Source organism: Pholcus phalangioides, unplaced genomic scaffold, assembly GCF_987345545.1.
Source record: "Pholcus phalangioides strain wild (caught in Gottingen) unplaced genomic scaffold, Ppha-v1.0 ptg000022l_1, whole genome shotgun sequence".
NCBI lineage: Eukaryota > Metazoa > Arthropoda > Arachnida > Araneae > Pholcidae > Pholcus > Pholcus phalangioides.
This window is the reverse complement of record NW_028301615.1, coordinates 9,579,010-9,599,815: the sequence shown is the minus strand read 5'-3', so window position 1 is coordinate 9,599,815 and position 20,806 is coordinate 9,579,010. Positions and strand designations below refer to the sequence as shown.

The window sequence follows — 20,806 nt, the reverse complement described above, 5'->3', positions numbered from 1 at the left end:
AATCACATAGGCCACTGTCGATTTTGGGTACTTCAGCTCGCTAGATATGTCTCTTAAGGATCGGTCATTTTTGTGATACCCGAAAATTATACCTTTCTCGAAATCAGAGAGCTCCGAACTGCGCGGCATCTTGCATGCGACTAATGCCGATGTTGTTTCCTACACGATATATACCGGCGGAGGGCGTGACGTATCTCAGGACCGCAGATATCGTCATTTGCATAGGTGTCCAAATACTTATTGGTAGATAATGTATAAGTGTTTCGGAGGAATTCGACGTGGAGGCCTAGTCTTTTTCAAGAATATTTCCTGCTTCGGAAATGAACTTTTCGAAAACAGCTTGCCTCTCTTTTGTGGTTTTCACTTTGAGAATGTCCTCGAAGCAGTTTCGCATACTCGAATACGTAGTAAGTCGAGTTTGGGCAGTTATCTATCTCGGAGTCAGAGGAAGAGTCCGATGGTTCAGCTCGGCTGTTGGCTGATGGTGCCGTCGGTGGTTCGGCATGTTTCATGTTGATGTTAAGCACTTGCTGTCATTTCTGTTCAGTGCTTCCATGTGCCATGTATGCATGTTTTCTTTCAGGTGGCAAAGAAGCTGAAGCGAGTGATTGGCAACCGAGATCCCACGGGTCCATCTGCGGATGGATTGGTGGGGACGGAGTGCGGTGTTGGCATGGACGGGCGCGGGCTGCCGGAGGGGGACGGACGTTTGGTTCCGTTCTGTTGCTCCTTCGAGCGATGAGTGGCGGACGGGGGTGTTCCCTCGTGGACTGGGGGAGCCGAGTGCCTCGGAATGTTTTTGCTGGGTCGGAGATCTGGCGGGCGGTCCACCTGTACTCCTTCTTGACCATCGGAGGTTTCCGGGAGCTTCCCGGAGTGTGGCTGCTTGGGATGGAGTGGGGTCCCGGCGGGACGGACCCGGTGGCTTGCGAGTCGGGGGATGTTCGCATGGCCCGGATGTCAGGAGAGTTCTTCCAGCATGGCCCAGCCGCAAGGTAATCCGCTTATATCCCGCAAGGGACAGAGCGGGGCCCATGTTTGGTGTTATGGCATGTTTCGTCTGCTTAACGGTGACTGGACTGCTCCCGGCAACTGGCTTCTGGATTTTTTCAAAGTTTTTGCGGAAGTCCGTAGATTGGTTATTCGTAGCGCGATTGGACGTTTGTGTCTCGCTGGACTTGTACTTTTTCGCTCGGACGACTGAACTTGGATTTTCGGCGACTTTTTGGGAATTTTCTGTGGGAGATGTGCAAATTTTCTGCCGTGGTGCCGAATTTTGAGGATGGAGGCACGAAGATTTGTTCAGGTTAAGTTGAACACTTCTCGGTATCATGGTGATGGCACTTGTCCCGTTTTTTTCCATCCGTGTTTTCGGGCTGGCTTCAAAGTTGTTTTTCGGTGAGTTAAGTGGGATTTTTACGGCTTTCATTTTTTTTAGCTCGTCAGAGTAGGCGCTGCACTTTTTATAGCTGGCTGGGTGACCGCTAGATTCACAGTTGACACAGGACGGTTTGTCAACACCAGACTTTTAAGCACGGCTGTCCCGTATGCTTTTCAGTGCATTTAATGCATCTTTCCTCGAAGGTGCAGGAAGCCGCTCGGTGAGACCAGCGTTGGCAACGGGTGCAACGGACCGGCGAGGGGCGACTGGGAAAGCGACGGAATGGTGAGAAATTCACTGAAATGAATTTGAGAGTGGAGACATCAGAAATTCGTCAGGACGGTTGGTCACATGGAAGTGTGATTTTCCAAAGTGGAAGTTTCCTCCGTCGAGCCGATCTTTTTTTAGAAGACATCTGGGAAATGTTTAAAACGTTGAAACCAAGTTTTTTAAGTTCAGCTTCGATGTCTGAGGTGGGCGTTTTGCTGCCAAGGCCTTTTAGCACAACACTAAAGGTGTCTTGGCTGCCATTTGAGATGCGGGAAATTTCTATGTTTTGTTTGTGAAGAAAGTTTAGTGCACTGTTAAGATCCGTCTTGCTCTGGAATGAAATTTTATAAAGTTCACTTTCAAGCTTGACTTGGAAAATTATTGGTGCAGATTTCTTGCAGGGGGTCCGCGATTTCGAACCAGCGGTCATCCGACGAGATGTAAACGGCTAGGCTAGTCTTGTTAACCTCCGGCGGCTTGGATCTGTGTCATCACTGTGGGCGTGATGTCTTTAGCGGGGACGCGTTTTGATTGGTCCTCAGTGGCCGTCTTTTCGGATGGGGCCTGGCCACGACCTCCTATATAACCAGGTTATCTAGGTGGTCGTGGCCTGGCTTGCCGCTTGGGATTGTGGGATAGCTTGTGCTGTCGAATTTACGAAGGTGACCGTTAGAATTAGAACTCCTTAATACATACTCCTTCATATACTCCTTAGTATATGAAGGCGTCTTAGTTGGAATAAGTTCTGGTTCTCCGGAAATGTCACTGGGAACGGGATTTTCCCGGGAAACGTTCGATTTTCCTGGAACGGTGCTTGGTTGTGGGACTTCGGTTGTAGTTTCGAAGTCTGCGCAAGTGCCTTTCGGTTTTTGGCTTGCTTCAGCTAGTGTGAAGTCTAGCTTGTTGATACCAAGTTTTTCCGGATTTCTAGCTTTTTCATTTTTGCGAGTCCAGGGTATTCGTCATAGAAGCACGGGCTGGGGAAGTTGATCAAATATTTGATGACACCTTCTGTGAGAAATTGAAGTCGTTTAATTTCCTTGGGTTCCGATGCTTCTGTGATTTTCCCAAAGTCCAGGAAGTCATTTTGGAAGGTGAGACCTTTGTTGCACGCTTTGGAAGACGTGCTATCTGCTTGCAAGAGGCAGTTGAAGTCGTCTTTAATGCCCTCGAAGAATTCTTTCATGGACTGTACGAAAATTCTCGGTGAGTCGGTGCCAACCGGAGTTGTTCGGTTTTGCTATCACATCGTGAAAAACGCACACAGGGATATTTTCAATATCGTTTGAGAGAGCCATATCGGTTATGAGTTAAACTAGAAGGGGGAAAAGTTAAATGTTATTGAGGCCCGGCTGAGTACGGGCTGTGAGCTAAGGGGTGATTTTTGCTCCTACGAAACCAGACCAGACCAGCATCAGAGGCTTACCCCCATCCCCAGCCTTAGAGGGCTGATAGTGGGACATCCAAACGGGCCAAGATAGGCCTATGAAGAGAGAAAAAATTTGTCTGTTAGTAGTGAGAGTGTGTGAATGTGCTGAAAAAAGAGGACAAATCCGTGCGTCATGGTCATGGCCATCAGATCTTTCTGCCAGGTAAGGAAGTCAAAAATATGCCACCACAACCAACAGTCACAAGCACCCTACACCAGCAAAGGAGGTTAGCTGAAAGAGGCAGTTAGCATGTACATGTAAAAAATAGAAATTTGCGAGTTCGAAAAAAAAGTCCACCACATCAAAAAGATAATTACACCAGTTCAAAGCATGTCCCCTCCATTAAGTTTTTTTTTTTTTTTCAATTTTTCATATAAATGCGAGTAAATGCGAGTAAATATGTGAGTAATGTGAGTATATGCGAGTAAAATAAGCAGTGCAAATGCAGATATATGGGTAAGTTACAATAATGCAATACGAGAACTATATACAAATAACCAACTCAGCTGATTGTTTATCTAAGATTTTCCCATCTGAGATGAAAAATCTGTTTCGGCCTACGAAAAGTGATTCTTCTAGCCGAAGTTCTAGGGGTAGGAGCCACATTATAATTGACCAACTCTTTGATGTGTTCAAAATTTGAGTTTTCCATGGCCTCATACTGTTTCTTATTAAGCTGCTTAATGTAGGTAAAGATTTTGTCTAATCGAAGGTCTCTGCGGATGTTTTCATTCTTGACGTACCAAGGGGCACCGGTAAAGCGTCTTAGGATTTTGTTTTGAGATCGTTGAAGAATTCGAATGTTAGTTATCGAGGCATGCGCCCAAACAGGGGAGGCATACAGGAGGGTGGGTCGAAGAATTGACTTAAAGAGTAAAATTTTATTCTTAATCGAGAGCTTCGCCTGAGGGAAAATAATCCTGTTGAGAGCCCCCAAAATGTTATTGGTCTTGTTACAGGCATACTTAATATGAGGAGTAAATGTCATAGTCTTGTTCAAAATACACCCCAGATATTTAACCTTGCGTGAAGGTCTCAAGGGGTGCTCACCAATAAACAACCGTCTGTAGGGTGGGATCTTAGTTCTACTAGCAAACCATGCAAACTGACATTTCTCCTGATTGAGTACTAGGTCGTTTTCTTCACACCAATCCATAATTTCATCAGTTGTCTCCTGCAGGTTGTTTACGGCTTGCGAGGCTTTCCTGGCGTTACACAGCACCACAGCGTCATCCGCAAAAAGGGCAAGTATGCCCACCTGTGGTGCCGGAAAGGAGTTGATGTATATCAAGAAAAGCTGAGGGCCGAGCACACTACCCTGAGGGACCGATGCTGTTATTTTTTTAACTGTGGATACCCTGTCACCATGTTTGATTTGAAATGTTCTCCCGATCAAGTAATAATAAAAGAAAAGTATATAATGAGGAGGGAAGCCAAGATCAATGAGTCTAACAAGAAGGGTCGGGTGATCACATCGGTCAAAAGCCTTGCTAATATCAAGGAAAGCCACCGCCACAAACTCGTAGTTATTTTTTGCAGTGGTGATAAAATCAGTGACCCGCATGAGCTGCGTTACACAAGAGTGCTCATGGCGAAAGCCGTGCTGTTCGGGTCTAATGATGTTGTTAGTGGTTAAGTAGGTCTCCAGTCGGGCTGAAATGACCCTTTCAAAAATTTTACTAATATTGGAAAGCAGACTTATGGGTCGGAAAGAAGCTGGCAGCATGGGGTCCGAGCCCGATTTGTGTATAGCTTTGATCATCGCATGCTTCCACGGCTTGGGGAAGTAATGCTTTTTTATGGCTGCATTAAAGATGTTCGTCAAGTTGAATAACATGTTACTAGGAAGATTTTTAAGAGTAAGGTTACTGATGCCGTCTGCTCCACAAGCTTTTTTTGTATTGAGATTGGAGATGATATCAGACACCTCCATGACATCAATAAGTTGTAGATGTTGAGGATTAGAATGGAAGTGATGATGGATGTATTCGGCAGCTTTCCTTCTAAGTTCGTATTGGGTGTTAATATGTTGTATATGGTTGGGGGAAAATTGCTTCTGGAATGCGCTAGCAAACGTCTCAGCAATATCCTCCGCCGAAACTACAATTCCCTGGGGCCCCAAGAGCTTGTTCACGCTGTTCAGACCCTTGGGTTTACACAACTTCCAAGCCTTCCAGATGTTGTTGTTTTCAGTAGATGCATTCTCAATAAATTCGGAGAATCTACTGTTCACATGGTGTTGAATTTCATTATGAATTTCCCTGTTAAGTCTATTGAGAGCTATTTTATCAGACCTGCGACGAAAACGTTGCCATAGCCCTCGTATACGGTTTTTATGACGAATTTTCTGTAAAATTTCCCTCGGGAGACCAAATTGATGTTCGGGGCGAATGACTTCCGTGGATGAATTCCTCAGAGCAGTAGAAATAGCGTCCGTGAAATTGGACACCGCACTGTCCAATTCCATTATTTGATCTGTATCATAATTGACTGTAGGTTGAGCTTGTAAAAGTTCCTGGAATTTATTCCAGTCAGTCTTCCTCACAACATGTCTTTTTCGAGGGCATAGGAAATTTATTACAAAGAAGACAGGGTTATGCGGGGAACTGAGGATTTTTTTTGTAAACGTATTGATATCAAATAGGAAATTTTTCGATATGCCAAAATCAATGACATCAGGCCGATATCTTCTTTGCGACGGAACATGGGTGGGTGTTTCCGAAGAGTGTATATTGAGAAAATTATTCAGACAGTAACGCCTGAGGACCCTGCCCCCTCTGTTGGATCCGATACTGTAAAAGATGCCGTTCTTGCAATTCCAGTCGCCCCCCATAAATGTAGGTAACTGGGTACTAAATATGTGATCGAGAAGAGTAATGTCCAGACTATTTCTTGGAGGCTTGTAAACTGCACAAAAAGTCATGGTTGATCTGTTGATATACAGGTTAATCGCAATTACCTCCATTTGTGTAGATGAGGGGAGGGAAATTTCATGAAATGAGAAGGTATTCCTCACAAAAATTGTCACACCACCTCCTCGATTCAAAGTGCGATCTTTTCTGACCCCTGTAAATCCATTAATTTTAATGGATTGGCTAGGCAGTAGCCATGTTTCACTTATTAAAATTATGTCCACCTGATTATTGTATAACTCTTCTTTTAATTCGTGTATTTTGTTTTTTATGCCATTGGCATTCCACGCCATTACCATGAGAGGACGTGGTAGTGAATCTCGTGTATTACTAATTGTTGGGGAGGAGAAGTATTTCTATCAGAGCTTGTAGTGTTAAATTAATTTTGTGAGTAGTGAATCCAGCAGTCTTAAGAAAATTCGTAAAAAAAACACTAAGCTGCTTGTATTCAACAGAGTCCATAATTTGCATTTTTTGTGACACACTGGGTTCAGGGATATTTCCCTGTTCAATATCAGGACATACAACATTTGCATCGGATAATGCAACAGGATTTTCCCCTCTAACAGTTTCTTCTGTCACTTCATTTGTTGAAGGGGGAGTTCGCGAGGGTGTCAGAATGAGGTTAGAAATTTCGGATCCACATCAGATACTGAGGATATATTATGTCTGTGCGTGAAGAACAACAGCTGATGAAGGACTTCTCTGTATGAAATCCTAGCATGTATCTCAGTGAGAGTCAGCTTGGCCTCAGACACAGATTGCACTAACGTTTTTTTTAGCGCAAGTGGGTGAGTGCCAGGCCTAGTGACACTATGGAGTTCTTTTTGTTTGTCTATATTAAGTTTAATCTGATTCACATCCACATTTTTTTCAGTGTCAATAATGTTCCACCTCTTTGATTGTGTAGAGGGGCTGATTGTAATTGGTCCAGTATTCAATACAGTGTTTTCATCCAAATTTCCACCAGCAGCCTGTGTAGCCTGCACATCCCTATGCATGTGTGAGTTATCCACCAGTTCAGGGGGAATTTTAGGGATAAAAGTTCTTCCTCTATTTAGGCCAACTGTGGACCTGGATGGACATCCCGAATAAGTAGATGTGTGGGGGCCCCCACAGTGACAGCATTTGATTTTTTTCTGATTGCCCTTGTCTACACAGTTTCTTGTCTCATGAGAGCCACTACAGAATGCACACACAGGGGCTCTCCTGCACCTAAAGCTGCTGTGCCCGTACATTTGACAAGAACGACATTGCAGAGGGCCCTGAACCCCCCTGTACCTCTCAACCTGTATAGTGATGTCGGCGATTTCTGTAGAATTTGCAAAGCTTTTATCCGTGACCGGCACCTCTACCAGAAATAGAGGAAGGGCCCTACCCGTGTGAAAGTTTTTCATGTTGGTCACCTTCACCGGTTTGAAGTTTTTGCTTTCAATGTTTTTTTTTATTTCATCCGGATTAACATTCGCCGGCAGTCCTCTGATAACAAATTTAATAGTCCTTTCACCAGGTGTGTGATAGGTGAAATATTGGAATTTTTTTTCATCAAAAAATTTAGTGACCAATCTGTGGTCCTGTTCAGTATATACTTGAAAGATTAAGGTGTTAGATGTAGTCTTAAATTGAGGGGGTACAGCACATTGACGTTTAATTGTTGCAAAATCAGAGAGCCAATCATTCCCCCACGTAGAGAGGACAATAGCAGGAATGTTTTTGTGTCCCATCTGTTTGTTAGCTCTCGTATTGCCAATGTCATTGGCACCATGGGTAACATTGTTGACATTACTTCCATCGGAGGGGGGTTTTAAAATTTTTTTCCTTCTGTGGGTGACTGTAATAAAGTCCTTATCTATAATAGGATCCATAACCTCATCCTTATTTGTCAAGGGGGGCTCCTGTGATGTTGTTTGTACTTGGTCATTAGGTAATTCATCAGAATTAATTGTGTTAGGAATATCATTAGCATTTAGTGTAACTCTGTGTGCTCCAGAGGTGCTAGCATCTGTATTCACAGTTTGTATGTCATTAATATTGGTGGTTGAACTAGGTTCAGGGGAAATTGTGTGCGGGGCAGATGGCCTGAGGTTACCGTCGTCCTCTTCGCTATTTGAACTGGGTCCATTTAATGTTCCATCACTACTAGTGCTATTTGAAGTTGAAGAACCCGAAGAGCCATCTGTACTGCTCATTGTAGCACTATTTGAACAGTCAGGGTCATCCACAGAGGAGTTTTCCTCAACATTACCTGAAATACGGGACAATTGGTCAGTAAGATCACTATGTTCCCTATTTTCATCCTCAATACTTGATGAACGATCATTGGGTAGTGTATGTGTAACATCAGAATTTGCACCAGACAGGGATTCGTTTTTAGCATCTTGCTTATCTGGGGATTTTTCCTTTTTTTTCCTAACACCAGGCTCCCCGATTCTGCTAGAATTTTCCCTGGGAGTAGAAGTTAGGGGAACAAAATCAGATTTTTTCCTGAACCGGGCAGCCTGTTTATGCTTACAGGACTCAATATTGAGTGCATCGAAATAAGTAATAGAATGCAGTATGAAATTCTTAAATTTTTGGGACTTTTCCTCCACATTCGAGGTTTCCCATAATACAAAATCGTTCATGACAATGAGTTCAAACTCACAAGCAAGTTTGAATTTTTGCCCGACATGACCAAGGTCATCACTTTCAACCTTTTTTTTTTTAACAAAGTCCAATAACAAGGATTGAAATTTGTCCCTATATGAGCTAAATTCATTGGCTTCAGAGGCCCTAGAACACAAATTCCTAACAACATCAACTTCAGAACTTGCAAATGGACATGTACGTCCCATTTTTCACATATACAATACCACTTACCTCGGTCCTAGAAGATTCCAGCAAAAAGAAAAACACAGGGGGGGTAAATAGGGGCAGACGTAACACTGGGGACAGGGAAACACATTTCTTCATTCACTGGCGAAGCACAGGCCACATCCATAGACACCGGCTCGAAGAAATCACGATGCGGCACAATTTTCGACTGTGAATGCGTATCCAAGGCGATTCCCAAGTAGCACGGTGGCGAAGACTGGAGATTCGTAGACCGACGAACGCAGGAACTCCGTAGCGTTATGTATCTAACGCCCGTCGAGTCGATTTCTTGACACAGCAGCGGAGAGAAATAGTAGGAGCAGGTTTCCTGTGCCGCGCGCAAAGTGATTCGCCCAACGCGACACGCAGCCCACTCACCAATAAGAAAAGCAGCATGACTGTTTTCCTACAGAACGCAATACCCCTCACGACAGCGCTTTACGTCGGGCGTGATTGGCCGATTGCTTCTGGAGGAGTCAAATGCGTCGTGGTTTCCGATATTCTCTTCACTCTTGTGTTTTTTTTCCCTTCCCTTCAAACCGGAGCATGCAGACGACAGAGTAGCTGATGCCAAGGCCATGCACTATAATATAGCCGCCCTGTTCTGATGCGCCACGCTAGGAAAACACAAACGCGTAGCGTAATTATGTAACACGTTTCTGCCGGCGCGAAATGGTCTAATTCGGTTCACGCTGCGCAAAAAACATATTCCTAGGAAAACCCGGCTTTAGAGGAGAAACTTTATTTCTTCCCGATGCATGTCACCATCTGTCACATTTTGAATCGAGTTGCCATACGTCTCAAATTTTTCCGGTTTCCCGGGACAGTACCGGTTTTTTTTGTCTTTCTGGCTGCTCTGACTTTTTTGCAAAAAATGTCTCGGTTTTTCACGTATTTTCAATAAAGTAAACTTGATTTTTTTTCTTCATTTTATTCTTCAAACCAACTAATTAAAATTATCTTCTAAACTCAGAAATTACGCTACGATAATCGCGACTACAAATAGGAATGTTTATCATACACATGTGTCTTTTTTTTAAATCCACTGCAATTGGCCGTAGCACTTCATTTCCCACGATTGGCAAATTTTCTGTGATTTTAGCACGAGTTGGCAATTTTGCGTGCTTTTAGCATAAGCTGACCATATTTCGTCGAAAGAAATACAGTAAATTGGGATTCCAAAATACGGGACATTGCCAATTATCGCCAACCATGCAAGTGCAGAGAAATATGGCTTCAATGCTGAAGAAAGTAAGTGCAAATTTGATTTTCATTCAAATTTTATCACAATTTTTTTTCTATTAAGGCGGTCTTTAACACACGTAACTGCAAGTATGCATGTTTAGTCTTTTTTGCGCAAGCATGCACAAATTTCCTTCACATTGTACGAGCACAAGTGCTCAGATATGGAGATCCGAGGATGATGCCCTGCTCTGTCTGCTTTTCTCTTTGCATGCAGAAGTAAAACACTAAACAAAAAACGTGAAATGTGGTGTAAACCTATTCCCATATAATATAAGTGAATATATATTGCTATGAGTGAATTGAAGATAAATCCACGGGATAGGATATCTCGGTATGACTGAAGAAATTAATTTTTCCTTTCGTCATTCGCCCCGCCTTTGATTAAAATGAGGGACGGTGGCATGCAAGGTCGTAGCGAAGGGGGTTTGCCCCCCTCCCCCGAAATGTGAGAAAATGACCGAAAAAAGAGAAAAAGATAGCCAAATCCATTGTTCTGTCTCCCCCCCCCCCCCCAATGAAATTTCTGGCTGTGCCCCTGGTGGCATGCATAGGCGGAGATAGACTTGGAAGTCTGGAGGGGGGCATGATGATGATGTCAATTCACCTATACACATCATATGCATTAGATTAGTCGACTTCACCTTTGATGCTGGATCCCCGTATCTCCTGGGGAATGGCTGTCTTCCGGCTTCTTTTCCTTGGAATGTGTTCTACAGTAGACTACTCTTGCTAATCCGACATATATCAGACCAGAACGTGCCAAATTATGAAAATCGCAGGATTACTTAAAGTTAGTTAAAAAACCCATTTGAATAATGTAAATTCTGCACACAGACATAGTGAAATGTTTCCCCCCTTCCATGTTTGAAGAAAACCCACCTAAAAAATGCCCAATTTACTGGATGGGACGGATGAACGAACAGCATGATTATCGAATTCCTACTGTATTTGTCACCTCTTTGAAAAGCCCATAGAAGTAACATCTGTGAAGAAATTAAAAAAAGAAAAAAGGCGCAGTGAGAAAAATAGAGAAGGGGGGGAAATTTTTTTTTCAGAGTGGCGGGCAGTCATGAGTGGAGATACAGCCCCCCCCCCACCAATGTGAAAAATGTGTGTGTGCCCCCAGAACTTTGAATCTATCTCCTCATTATGGCCATAAGAGAAGGTGAACAGGAAAAGGGATAGTTTCTGGCAGGTGGCCTCCTTTTGTTGTGGCATAGAAATTAAACCGTTTAAAAATATTTCTGTACACCGTCATAATTTTTTTCTATATTTCAATTCAAAATATTCAAATTATATTTAATAAAATTCTAAAATTAAAATTTTTTGAATCTAAATATTTATCTACACAATTTATCATTGAAAAATCCAAGTAAACCATTCAACAACGCCAACACAAAGTGCATTCCATCAGCCCCCTGCTCACCCCCAGTTGCGGCCCTAATCACAGATGTAAAAATCACTGTTAATCTGCGAAGGAATAAAAATTCAGTTGAAACTTGGAGTTTATCACAAAACAGCTTGAATAAAATATGCATTCATTCTGTTTACCTGGTTAACATGAATACAGTTTTATCTTGTTATTTATTTTGAACAATTACAGTTTTAGTTAGGAACAGTGAAAATACAATGCAGTCAAAACTCTCAGTTTGAGAACGTAATCCTGAAGCCCATTTGTGAAATTAATTTCTTGCAAACCGAAATAATTTCTATAGGAACCAGTGTAAAATTAATAAACATATTTGCAGGACCATGATGATTTTTAGCGTGCACTCTGGTATTGGCACCTAAAATTTGTTTTTGCTTACTAAAGAGTCATAAGCAGGGTCGTCCTAGGGAGAAGCAGGTCGCAGGGCAGGATCTTTAATTCTGCGAACTATGCAGCTATAGAACACATTGTGTTCATTCTTGAACACGTCTTTTGAAAGCACTATTTCATCTTTACTGGGTATCCATACCCTGTAGCCATTTTTATCATAATACCCAACAAAATATCCTTTCTGAGCTTTCTTATCAAACTTTTTCTTTCCTGTTTTGGAACATGCACAAAACATTCAACACCAAACACACATAAGTGACTGAATGTTGACTCAGTGTGTTATACCACAGTTCATAAGGAGATTTTTCCTCAATACTACTTGGTCCAGTTTGGTTGATAACATAGGCTGCGGTATCAACAGTTTCTGCCCATAGCTTTTCTGGCAATTCTTTGGCATGTAGCATAGTCCTGGCGGCTTCCTTAAGAATCAGATTTTCCCACTCAATTGCTCCATTTTGCTCTAGTGTGTATGGCATTGAGTTTCATTGAATCAATCCAATTTTTTTACAGTGGATTCAACTTCGGAATTCTTGAACTCTGAACCACCATCAGTCAGTAGCTCTTTAACAGTATGACCTTGAGTTCGTACTTCAGCAAGAAAGTGTTTAACCTTTGAAGGAACTTCAGACTTTGCTTTCAAGAAGTATACCGATCTGTACCTCGAGAAGTCATCCTTGAATACAACATAATATCTGCTTCCACCCAACGATTTTTCAGGCATCGGCCCACAGACATCTGCATGGATCAGTTCACCAACTGTATTTGGCCTCGTTGTTCTGGTACCGAAACTAAATCTATGGATTTTACCTTATGCGCATGCATCACAAAAATTTAGACTAAACTGAATCTCCATACCTTTACTTTTGAGGAATTTCTGCACATGTTGATTGTTCTGGTGACCTAATCGCTCATGCCACAGTTGAATGTCAGAATTTTTCACAGCAAGACAAGCTTTAGAAATTATGACACACATCAAAAGCTTGTACACACTACTGACTTGACGAATTCCAACAGCTTTGCATTTCGGAACTCTCTTGTGCTTTGTGTAGCAACTTCGATGAAACCATGATTCAGAGCAGATCCCAATGAGAACAGATTCTGGTCAGATTTATGGACATTCCAAGCATTTTTAAATTGACCTGGTTTCCACTTCCCACATACCAGCATTTCTACATCAATCGTGCTGTATCCTTCAGCATACATGAAAGTTCCATCACAGAGACGAAGTGGTTTTGGCTCATCAAAAGGAACATATGAAGAGAAGTCAGAACGAGTCTGTGATGAGATGATGCCCCTGAATCAGTTATCCAACAGTCCTTGTTAACATCTGTGACAGACATGAATGCTTGTCACTGAGAACTCTGGTCAGAAGTTTCATAGTCTTTACTTGAATGGTAGTTCTTTTTGATATGACCTATTTTTCAGCAGGAGTAGCGCTTCATTAGTTTCTTCTTGGACTTTTGAGTTTTCGAAGTTTCGAGCTTTTTCTTAGCCGTCGAACTAGCATTTTCTGCAATAAATGCTACAGTGCCCGGTTCGGAACTTTTTTTTCTTTTATTACCAGACGTGCCCCGCTCCCCATCCGATACAGACATCAGAGCGTTCCTGAAGGTCGGGCACGCCTGGAAAATCCAGGCAATTTTTTTTTTGTCTCGTCAACAGGCGAATAATAAATCATAATCACCGTCTGCGAACAGATGTATATAAAATCTGAATCGTTAATAGAAATCGAAGAAGAATAGATGACTTGATAATCTTCGTCTTAAGCATCCTGTGCGCACCCGTCATCATGCCGGGATCTATTACGTCTAAAAATAAAAATAAAATCGCAATTGACAATATATGATTAGGATCTTGAATCTTCATCAGTAATGCTAACGATTGATCTGTTCTATTTTTGACGTCTGAGGGTTGAATTCTTGATGCACTTCCGTTTGTCCACAATTATCTTATTGCTCCTGTCTTCTACTCTTGCCCAATTTCCAAGTCTTAAATGGGAGGGTTCAGCTATTTTTCGATCGTGATCGAGTTACTGGGGGAGAACTACGACCTTGCATATAATGTGCCGTCGATCTTGTTCAAGGAGGAGAATATAACGGATCTATTTCTTTGTTCCGACCTCTGTAGTAACTTGCTCTTTTGTTGCCCGGTTCATAACTGCTAGATCGCTGTTTTTCAAGTCTCTGTTCCTGAAGCCTGAGAGGTTCAGTCAAAGTCGGTACGTTTCTTTCGTTATGCGGAACTGACTCCCAAGTATTTTGGAACTCCAGATACTCAATCAGAAGGGTATTGGGTATCCTATTCAGCAACATTGAAACAGGAAGACTTACATTTTCTTTGAGCTGTTCTTGCAAATCTTGCCGAATTTGTTGCAGTTTTGACACATGGGAGGCGATATTGTCAGCTGGATCCTTGGTATAGTTAAATTACTATGAATACAATAAGTCCCAGCGTCTCTAATTTTTCTGTTCATATGAAGTGTGAAATGCATTCCACATATCTCTGCCAGATTTGCGGGTAAGAATATGCTGCTTTGAATCACCACGAACACTCGACCCGATTAGATATTGTGCAATAGCATCAGCCTCCTCAAACGCTTTGACATCAGCGGCAAACTTCATGCGTTCAGGCTCGGTTGCATTTTCATCCAACGAAGCAGGATACGTGACTTGTCCCGAAATGACCGGCATCACTTTTTGGATAGTCAGCTGCAGTTCCACATCAGATTTCCAGCTTGTCCAGTTCTGTATACCTTCCAACTTATCGATGGAATGAAGCTTCTCCATTTTCCCACTTGAATTGGAAACTTAGCTCGAAAAGTAAACAGATACTAAATTTTGTTTCCGAAGTCAAAATTCCGCAACCGTAGACACATGACCATTAAACAAACTCACTACGAAGTGGAGGGTCACTGGACCCATAACCTATTCAAATTATTAAAGTACGAGTGAGCAGAGAAACGAATTGAAGTTTAATGGATACACAAAAACAAGCCGTCCAAACTTAACGAATGCAAAACAACGAAAGTAAATAAAACATGTGTTGCCACAAATAAAGCATTAAAGTATATCACGGTTAACGGTTAGCAGGTAATTTTTAAATATTCAATAAAAACAAACTATGTAGCTCTCAATTTGACTGAAGCTGAATATATGTCTCAGGAACGCTCATTCAGCAGCTCAGGAACGTGCCTGGTTGAGAGGAATAAAGTGTGAGCTGAAATTGAAAGGACATCAAAAACCCACTGTGATTTATTGTGACAATCAATCTGCAATAAAATCTGCAGAGAACCCAAAATTCCATCCTCGCACTAAACATATTGATGTAAGGCATCATCATATTAGATCCAAGATCAGAGAAGGGGACATACTCCTTGGATATGTCCAGAGTCAAGATATGATTACTGGCGAAAGGACCGTCAAGACCAGCTCATCAAAAGCTTTGCAAAGAACTGGGACTTGTCATACAATTTCCACTAAGACAATTCAGACAGACTGCATTAATGGGGGGTTAGTGTAAATAATGCCTGATAGATGGCAGCATGTGTAATGTACTTTTTATACCCTGATCTGATACTGTTTATCTTCCCATTCCTCTTGTAACCATGGTCATGTGTGTTTTGTAGTTTGTAGTGATGTTTCTGTAATAAATATATCTTAATAGGATCCACACACTCATTCTTCTAACAATTCCAGCACCCATGAAAATTGGAAAATAGGGAAAAGAAATAATGGCAGCACCCGTGGAAATCCAGAATTAGTGCAAGAAATAATAATAAAATTGATAAAAGTTCAGAACAAAAAGTAATTCCATAATTGATGAAAACTCCGAATAGGTCATTCCAGAAATTGATTCAGAATTTATGAAATAATTTATTACCTCTTCAAATTAGTTGCCGAGGCCCGACACTTACAGTAAGGCCCTCCTCACACGGGGAAACTAAAATCGAGCTCGAGTTGCTTCAACTTGAGAGTTGAGTTGACTAGAACGAGTCGAGTTGACTAGAACGAGTCGAGTTGCCCGTTCTCCCTCACACGGTGCTACTAAAAAAATATTCAAAGCCCGGGAAACTGAGTAAAAACAGCACAGTCTATTAGTTTTCCTTCTTATCTTCCGGTACTATCTTGTTAACCGGGTTAGGAAAAATCGAAGCAAATAAATAAGAAAAATAATTTCTATTATACGTGAAATTGCTGCAGAATTTCAGCTCACAGGTAAATACAAAATTTCATTATTTAAATTGATATCATTTTGAAATGACAATAAAATGGTAAAAATTAGATAATTTTTTAGTATAATTTCATTTCATTTGGAAAAAAATTCGTCTGTTTTTCCCCCTATAAATGTGCCTTTCAGTACCTACATATGTTGGATTTAATATATTTTTATTGTTTATTAGTTAAAATATAAAATATTGTCATGCAGAATTTTAAGTAGTTTCATGAGATGAAACGGCGAAAGCTGGTTCCCAGAGGCAAAAAATAAACTATAGGCAAAACTAGAGACAAACAACACATGAATTGTTGTTTATGTTTCAGGGAATGATTTTCCCCGAATACTCCCACACACAGATGTGCGTGTACATGACCTAGATTATAGACATTCCAAGCAAGGGGGAAAATCGGGGACCATCCCTATGGAACACGTGCTTGTTTAGGTACATGTAAAAGTAGACAGTATTTTGAAATTTTCTGCAGGTTCTTATCCAGGGTCGTCTTAAGAGCAACATGGGGGCTCCCAGCCATTATTTCTTTTTTCTGAGATCCTACTTGGCAAATTCATTTGGTTATTCCTGAAATTTTTTACCAGATATAATTTTTGTGATGCTCCATCTTCTTTTGAAATCGCCCCCGCAGGGGAGTGTCTGGGTGGGCCCATGTGTTTACCACGGACCCATCATCTAAGGGATCAGGGGGCTATTGTCCACCGGCTTTCAAAAATACACTATAAATAGTATATATACGTACATAAAGTGAGTATATGTTCTTTGCCCCCCCCCCCCGAAAAAAGTTGAAATGACAGTCCTGGTTTACCATTCAGTGGCGTCAGAGCCAGGGGTGCAAGCTCAAGCACCCACGGTAATAAACTTTCCGATATAAAACTAAAGACGAGCACCCACAGTTTCGAAACAATTCCCACGCCCCTGATTTCATTATAATTTCAAAATAATATCAATTTAAATATAGAAATCGTGTATTTACCTGTGAACTGAAATTCTGAAGAAATTTCATTATATCCTTTCAACTGATAATTTATTATATATACTCTGGATTGTTTTTCAATATGAGTGCTAACTCGCATGACGAAAATATGAAGGAATGCCAAAGGCAGTTTCTCTAGTTTCTTCAACAAAAGTTGGCGGCGGCTAGCATGTCAGTCGCCAAGTGACCGAGTCGCTTTCGATATTTCGTCGCCAAGACGCTAATTTCCTCATGTGAGGGCGTCTAGAGCGATATACGTACTGGTCTAAGGGAGACGGTTTCTCTTATCAGTTACCGAACTTTAGTTTCCCCGTGTGAGGAGGGCCTAAGTCAGTCCAGGCAACCGCACCTTTTGCTCACCTCTAAGGGCTCTTCTGGTCATAAGGATGGCATAAAATTTTATGATTTCATAATAATCTTTCAACATCGGAACAGATCATTAAGCCCCAAAAAAGTTGAAAAATACATTATTTAGGGCTGTTTTTTTTGAAAGAAAACATGCTTTGCTCCCAAGAAATTTGGCTGGTACCTAAATTATTTTTTATTTGTCAATGACTGTTGTAGCCAGTGTTTGCCAATATGTATAAATACATGATTCATTTATTAAAATTCAAATTTTGTTAGGAATTAAAATATTCCTCAATTAATCCTTCAGAATTTTAGGTAATTTTTTTTTAAATAGAGTTACTTCTCACTGATAATAATTAAAGAAAAATACCCTAAAATACTTTTAATAATTTTTAAGAGTGAAATTACTCTTCAAAATTATTCTTTTGGGTTAACACTGCTTTAGGGCACTATTTTGGTCTGTCCCATGACTTTGTAGGTCACTCATGCTTACACAGACTCTAGATCAGTGTTTTTTAACTGCCAGGTCATGGCTGGGTACTGGACCCCGACATCAGTAAACTGGGCCATGAGTAATTTGTTTAATTTTTTCCTGTTTACTTCTTTTATGTCGCATGTATGATCAGGTCTTCTACTCACTAAATGTAATCAAATACGCAGGGCTTTGGTTTTGTCCTACTTTTCCTACCAAATCCTATCAACAAAATTTCGGTAATTTATTTTTATTGAGAAGGGTATCATAGATATAATGCCAAGTATTACTACTTTGTGCAAAACCTAAAAATAATTTAGGTTAGATTGCAATTAATGATTCTGCCAAAGTAAAAATTGTATCGTTTTTAAGGTTATTTGGGGGAGGGGAGTGTATGTGGCCCATTTGGTTTATTAATTTTTCTTTTGCGTAATTTGAGTTCAACAACTAAAGTAGTCATTAAAACTTCTGTCTGGATGGGAAAAATAATTTTGTATTTACTACTTCATGGTCTTGGACAGTAACTAGCATTCATCATTCAAAATTACAAACATTGGTGAAACAACAGTTTGCAGTACAATGCAGTTGGATACATAGGCCTATTCTAGGTTTGTAGCATTCAATTCTCTTTTGTATTTTTAGGGCATGCTGAGGCATAAACAATATTTACAATGCTCAGCAAAGAGCTAGCAACGAAAGTGCTTCATTTGTCAAAAATGATTACACTGGTATTGAACAGTAAAATGTAAAAGAATCCCTTTAAAAAAGTGCAGTAAAACCATCCAGTTCACCTTGACTTATTTACATTGGATCTTGTAATTTACACATTTTACACTGTGCTTTTGAAAGAGCATCATTCTTGAGAAAAGCATGCATGTCTTTATAATTTTCTGTGCATTGTTGAAGAGAGTTGGGTCTTCCACCTCTGCACTTTGGAAGACTCCAAAAAATAAAGAATGTAATTTATATCGTGAGGAGGGACAGAAAAAGAATTATCGGTGGTTCTTAGTACCTTGTTTTGGCCAGAAATTATTTTTGCAACCTGCAATTTGCATTTCTGTCATTTTGCTTTTTCATGAGTCAATCTTATAGGATACTTCAACACCAAGATCGTTGACGAATTAAGTAGAAAATTCTTGAAACCGGCACGAGGAACCACTCTAGAAAATATTACAGAGAGACCACTCAGAGAAAGTGTAGTCATATCCTACGATCCAGTGCTCTCACTGAAGATCAAACCGATTCTTAAAAAGTTTAACAACCATAGATGTGCCCACTAAAAACTTTGGTTTCATGCCCCCTAAGGATGCTATACCGGAGAATAAACAATGGGGCATTTATTACATTCCATGTGGTGATTGCTCTCTTGGTTATATAGGACAGACAAGGAGACCCATAAAAGCAAGATTAAATGAACACGCTCGCTGTGTTAAGAATCAGGAATGTGAAAAATCGACCATCGCCGCTCACTGTTGGCAAGAAGGCCACAAATTCAAATTTCAAGAAGCGAGAGTTTTTCACAAAGTCAAGCCCACAGTTGATCTAGATTTCTACGAAGGCACATATATTCGGGCCTTCAAAAATATACTAGTGAACGATAATAAATCTACACCCCCGATCGCAACACCATGGCTTAAATTCATTTTGAGCGGGAATTACAAGAAAATTCGAATGGACCAATCGGATAGCACTATTCCGCAAAGGTCCAATCAGGACGCTGCATTAGTATCTCACGCAGGCTCACAGCTTCATTCTGACCACGACGTTTGAAGTGAACAGACGTACTTCTTCCGCTGAGCAACCGAGCGTGAAGATTTGGTATTCAACCCAAATGGGAAACTCGGTCAGCGACACTAGTGGTTAAATTTTTTCCTCTGAAGACGGCACCCATTGGTGTTGAAATGCATTAGGACTTTTAATTATTTTTTGTGTATTTGCCTTATTCGTTGGTGTCTTCTAAATACTGAAATAGTACTATAAAAAAAATATTTATTTAAATTTTTTTTTATTATACTATGATTATGTTATGTTATGGGGGGGCGGGTACCATCTCCGTCCTACTTTTTAGTCCCGCTTTTCATTACTTTTTCTAATTTTTTGAGTGGGAGCCCTGAATACACCACGGCTTGCCCAAAGTTTGAGAACCACTCTTCTATAGGTCACACTTTCTTGGACCACTCTTTTTGTTACTCACTGACGTCGTTTCACACTTTCTAGGTCACTATTTTGATCATTCTCATGTTTGTACGTGCTCTGGGTTGTTCTTTTGGATACTCACATGGGTGACTCTTGTTATCATTCATATGCTTGCAAACTCTCTAGGCCATTCACTTGACCTAATCCCTCACTCTCTAGGAAAAGTCGGATTTATGGTGGGCTATATACACAAATTTTTCCTAGGCGGCTGCTTCTCTGGCGTTCCTTTATTCTTGTAGCAATACTTCTTTTTGTTGTAAAAATAGAAAGTTCAGCCATTGCAGAAAAATGTGGGAAACCGGTCACAAAATTAAATTTGAAAACAGCCGAGTAATATTGTCCGTGGTGCACCACCATGCTCGTCTTCATAGAGAAGCCATTGAAATATTCAAGCACCATAACATAAATCAAAATTAGGAGATGATGAAGGTGCATCCCACTTGGGTCCCATTACTTCATCGGCGCAGAGCCGAGATGTGCCGCCGATTAGAGTCAGAGGAAATGACCTAGACAGCCAATCACTACTCGACACCACACACAACCAATCAGAGCACAACACATGCACACAAGCTATCTAATGTTGTTTTTCTACTGCTGATCAAGTTTCAGAAGTGCATATAGCAAACACGTCGATGATACTTGATGTACAAAGCATTTCTTGCTTTTCGCGGAGACCTAC

The 20,806-nt window shown here is 41.0% G+C and overlaps 1 protein-coding gene and 1 long non-coding RNA gene across 3 annotated transcripts in view; both read left to right on the top strand.

Moving 5' to 3' along the window:
- Positions 1-20,806, top strand: part of LOC149069437 (uncharacterized) — a 529,602-nt gene that overhangs the window by 322,330 nt on the left and 186,466 nt on the right. The gene's annotated exons all lie outside the window — the stretch shown is intronic.
- ND-13B (NADH dehydrogenase (ubiquinone) subunit ND-13B) overlaps positions 9,972-20,806 on the top strand; it is an 84,210-nt gene continuing 73,375 nt past the window's right edge. The window contains exon 1 of one of the 2 annotated variants that reach the window (XM_089249362.1): positions 9,972-10,097. In XM_089249362.1, coding sequence (XP_089105488.1) covers positions 10,059-10,097 — 39 coding nt within the window. In that variant the 5' untranslated portion in view covers positions 9,972-10,058. The remainder of the gene's footprint in view (positions 10,098-20,806) is intronic. The other variant, XM_089249363.1, reaches the window with a different exon arrangement.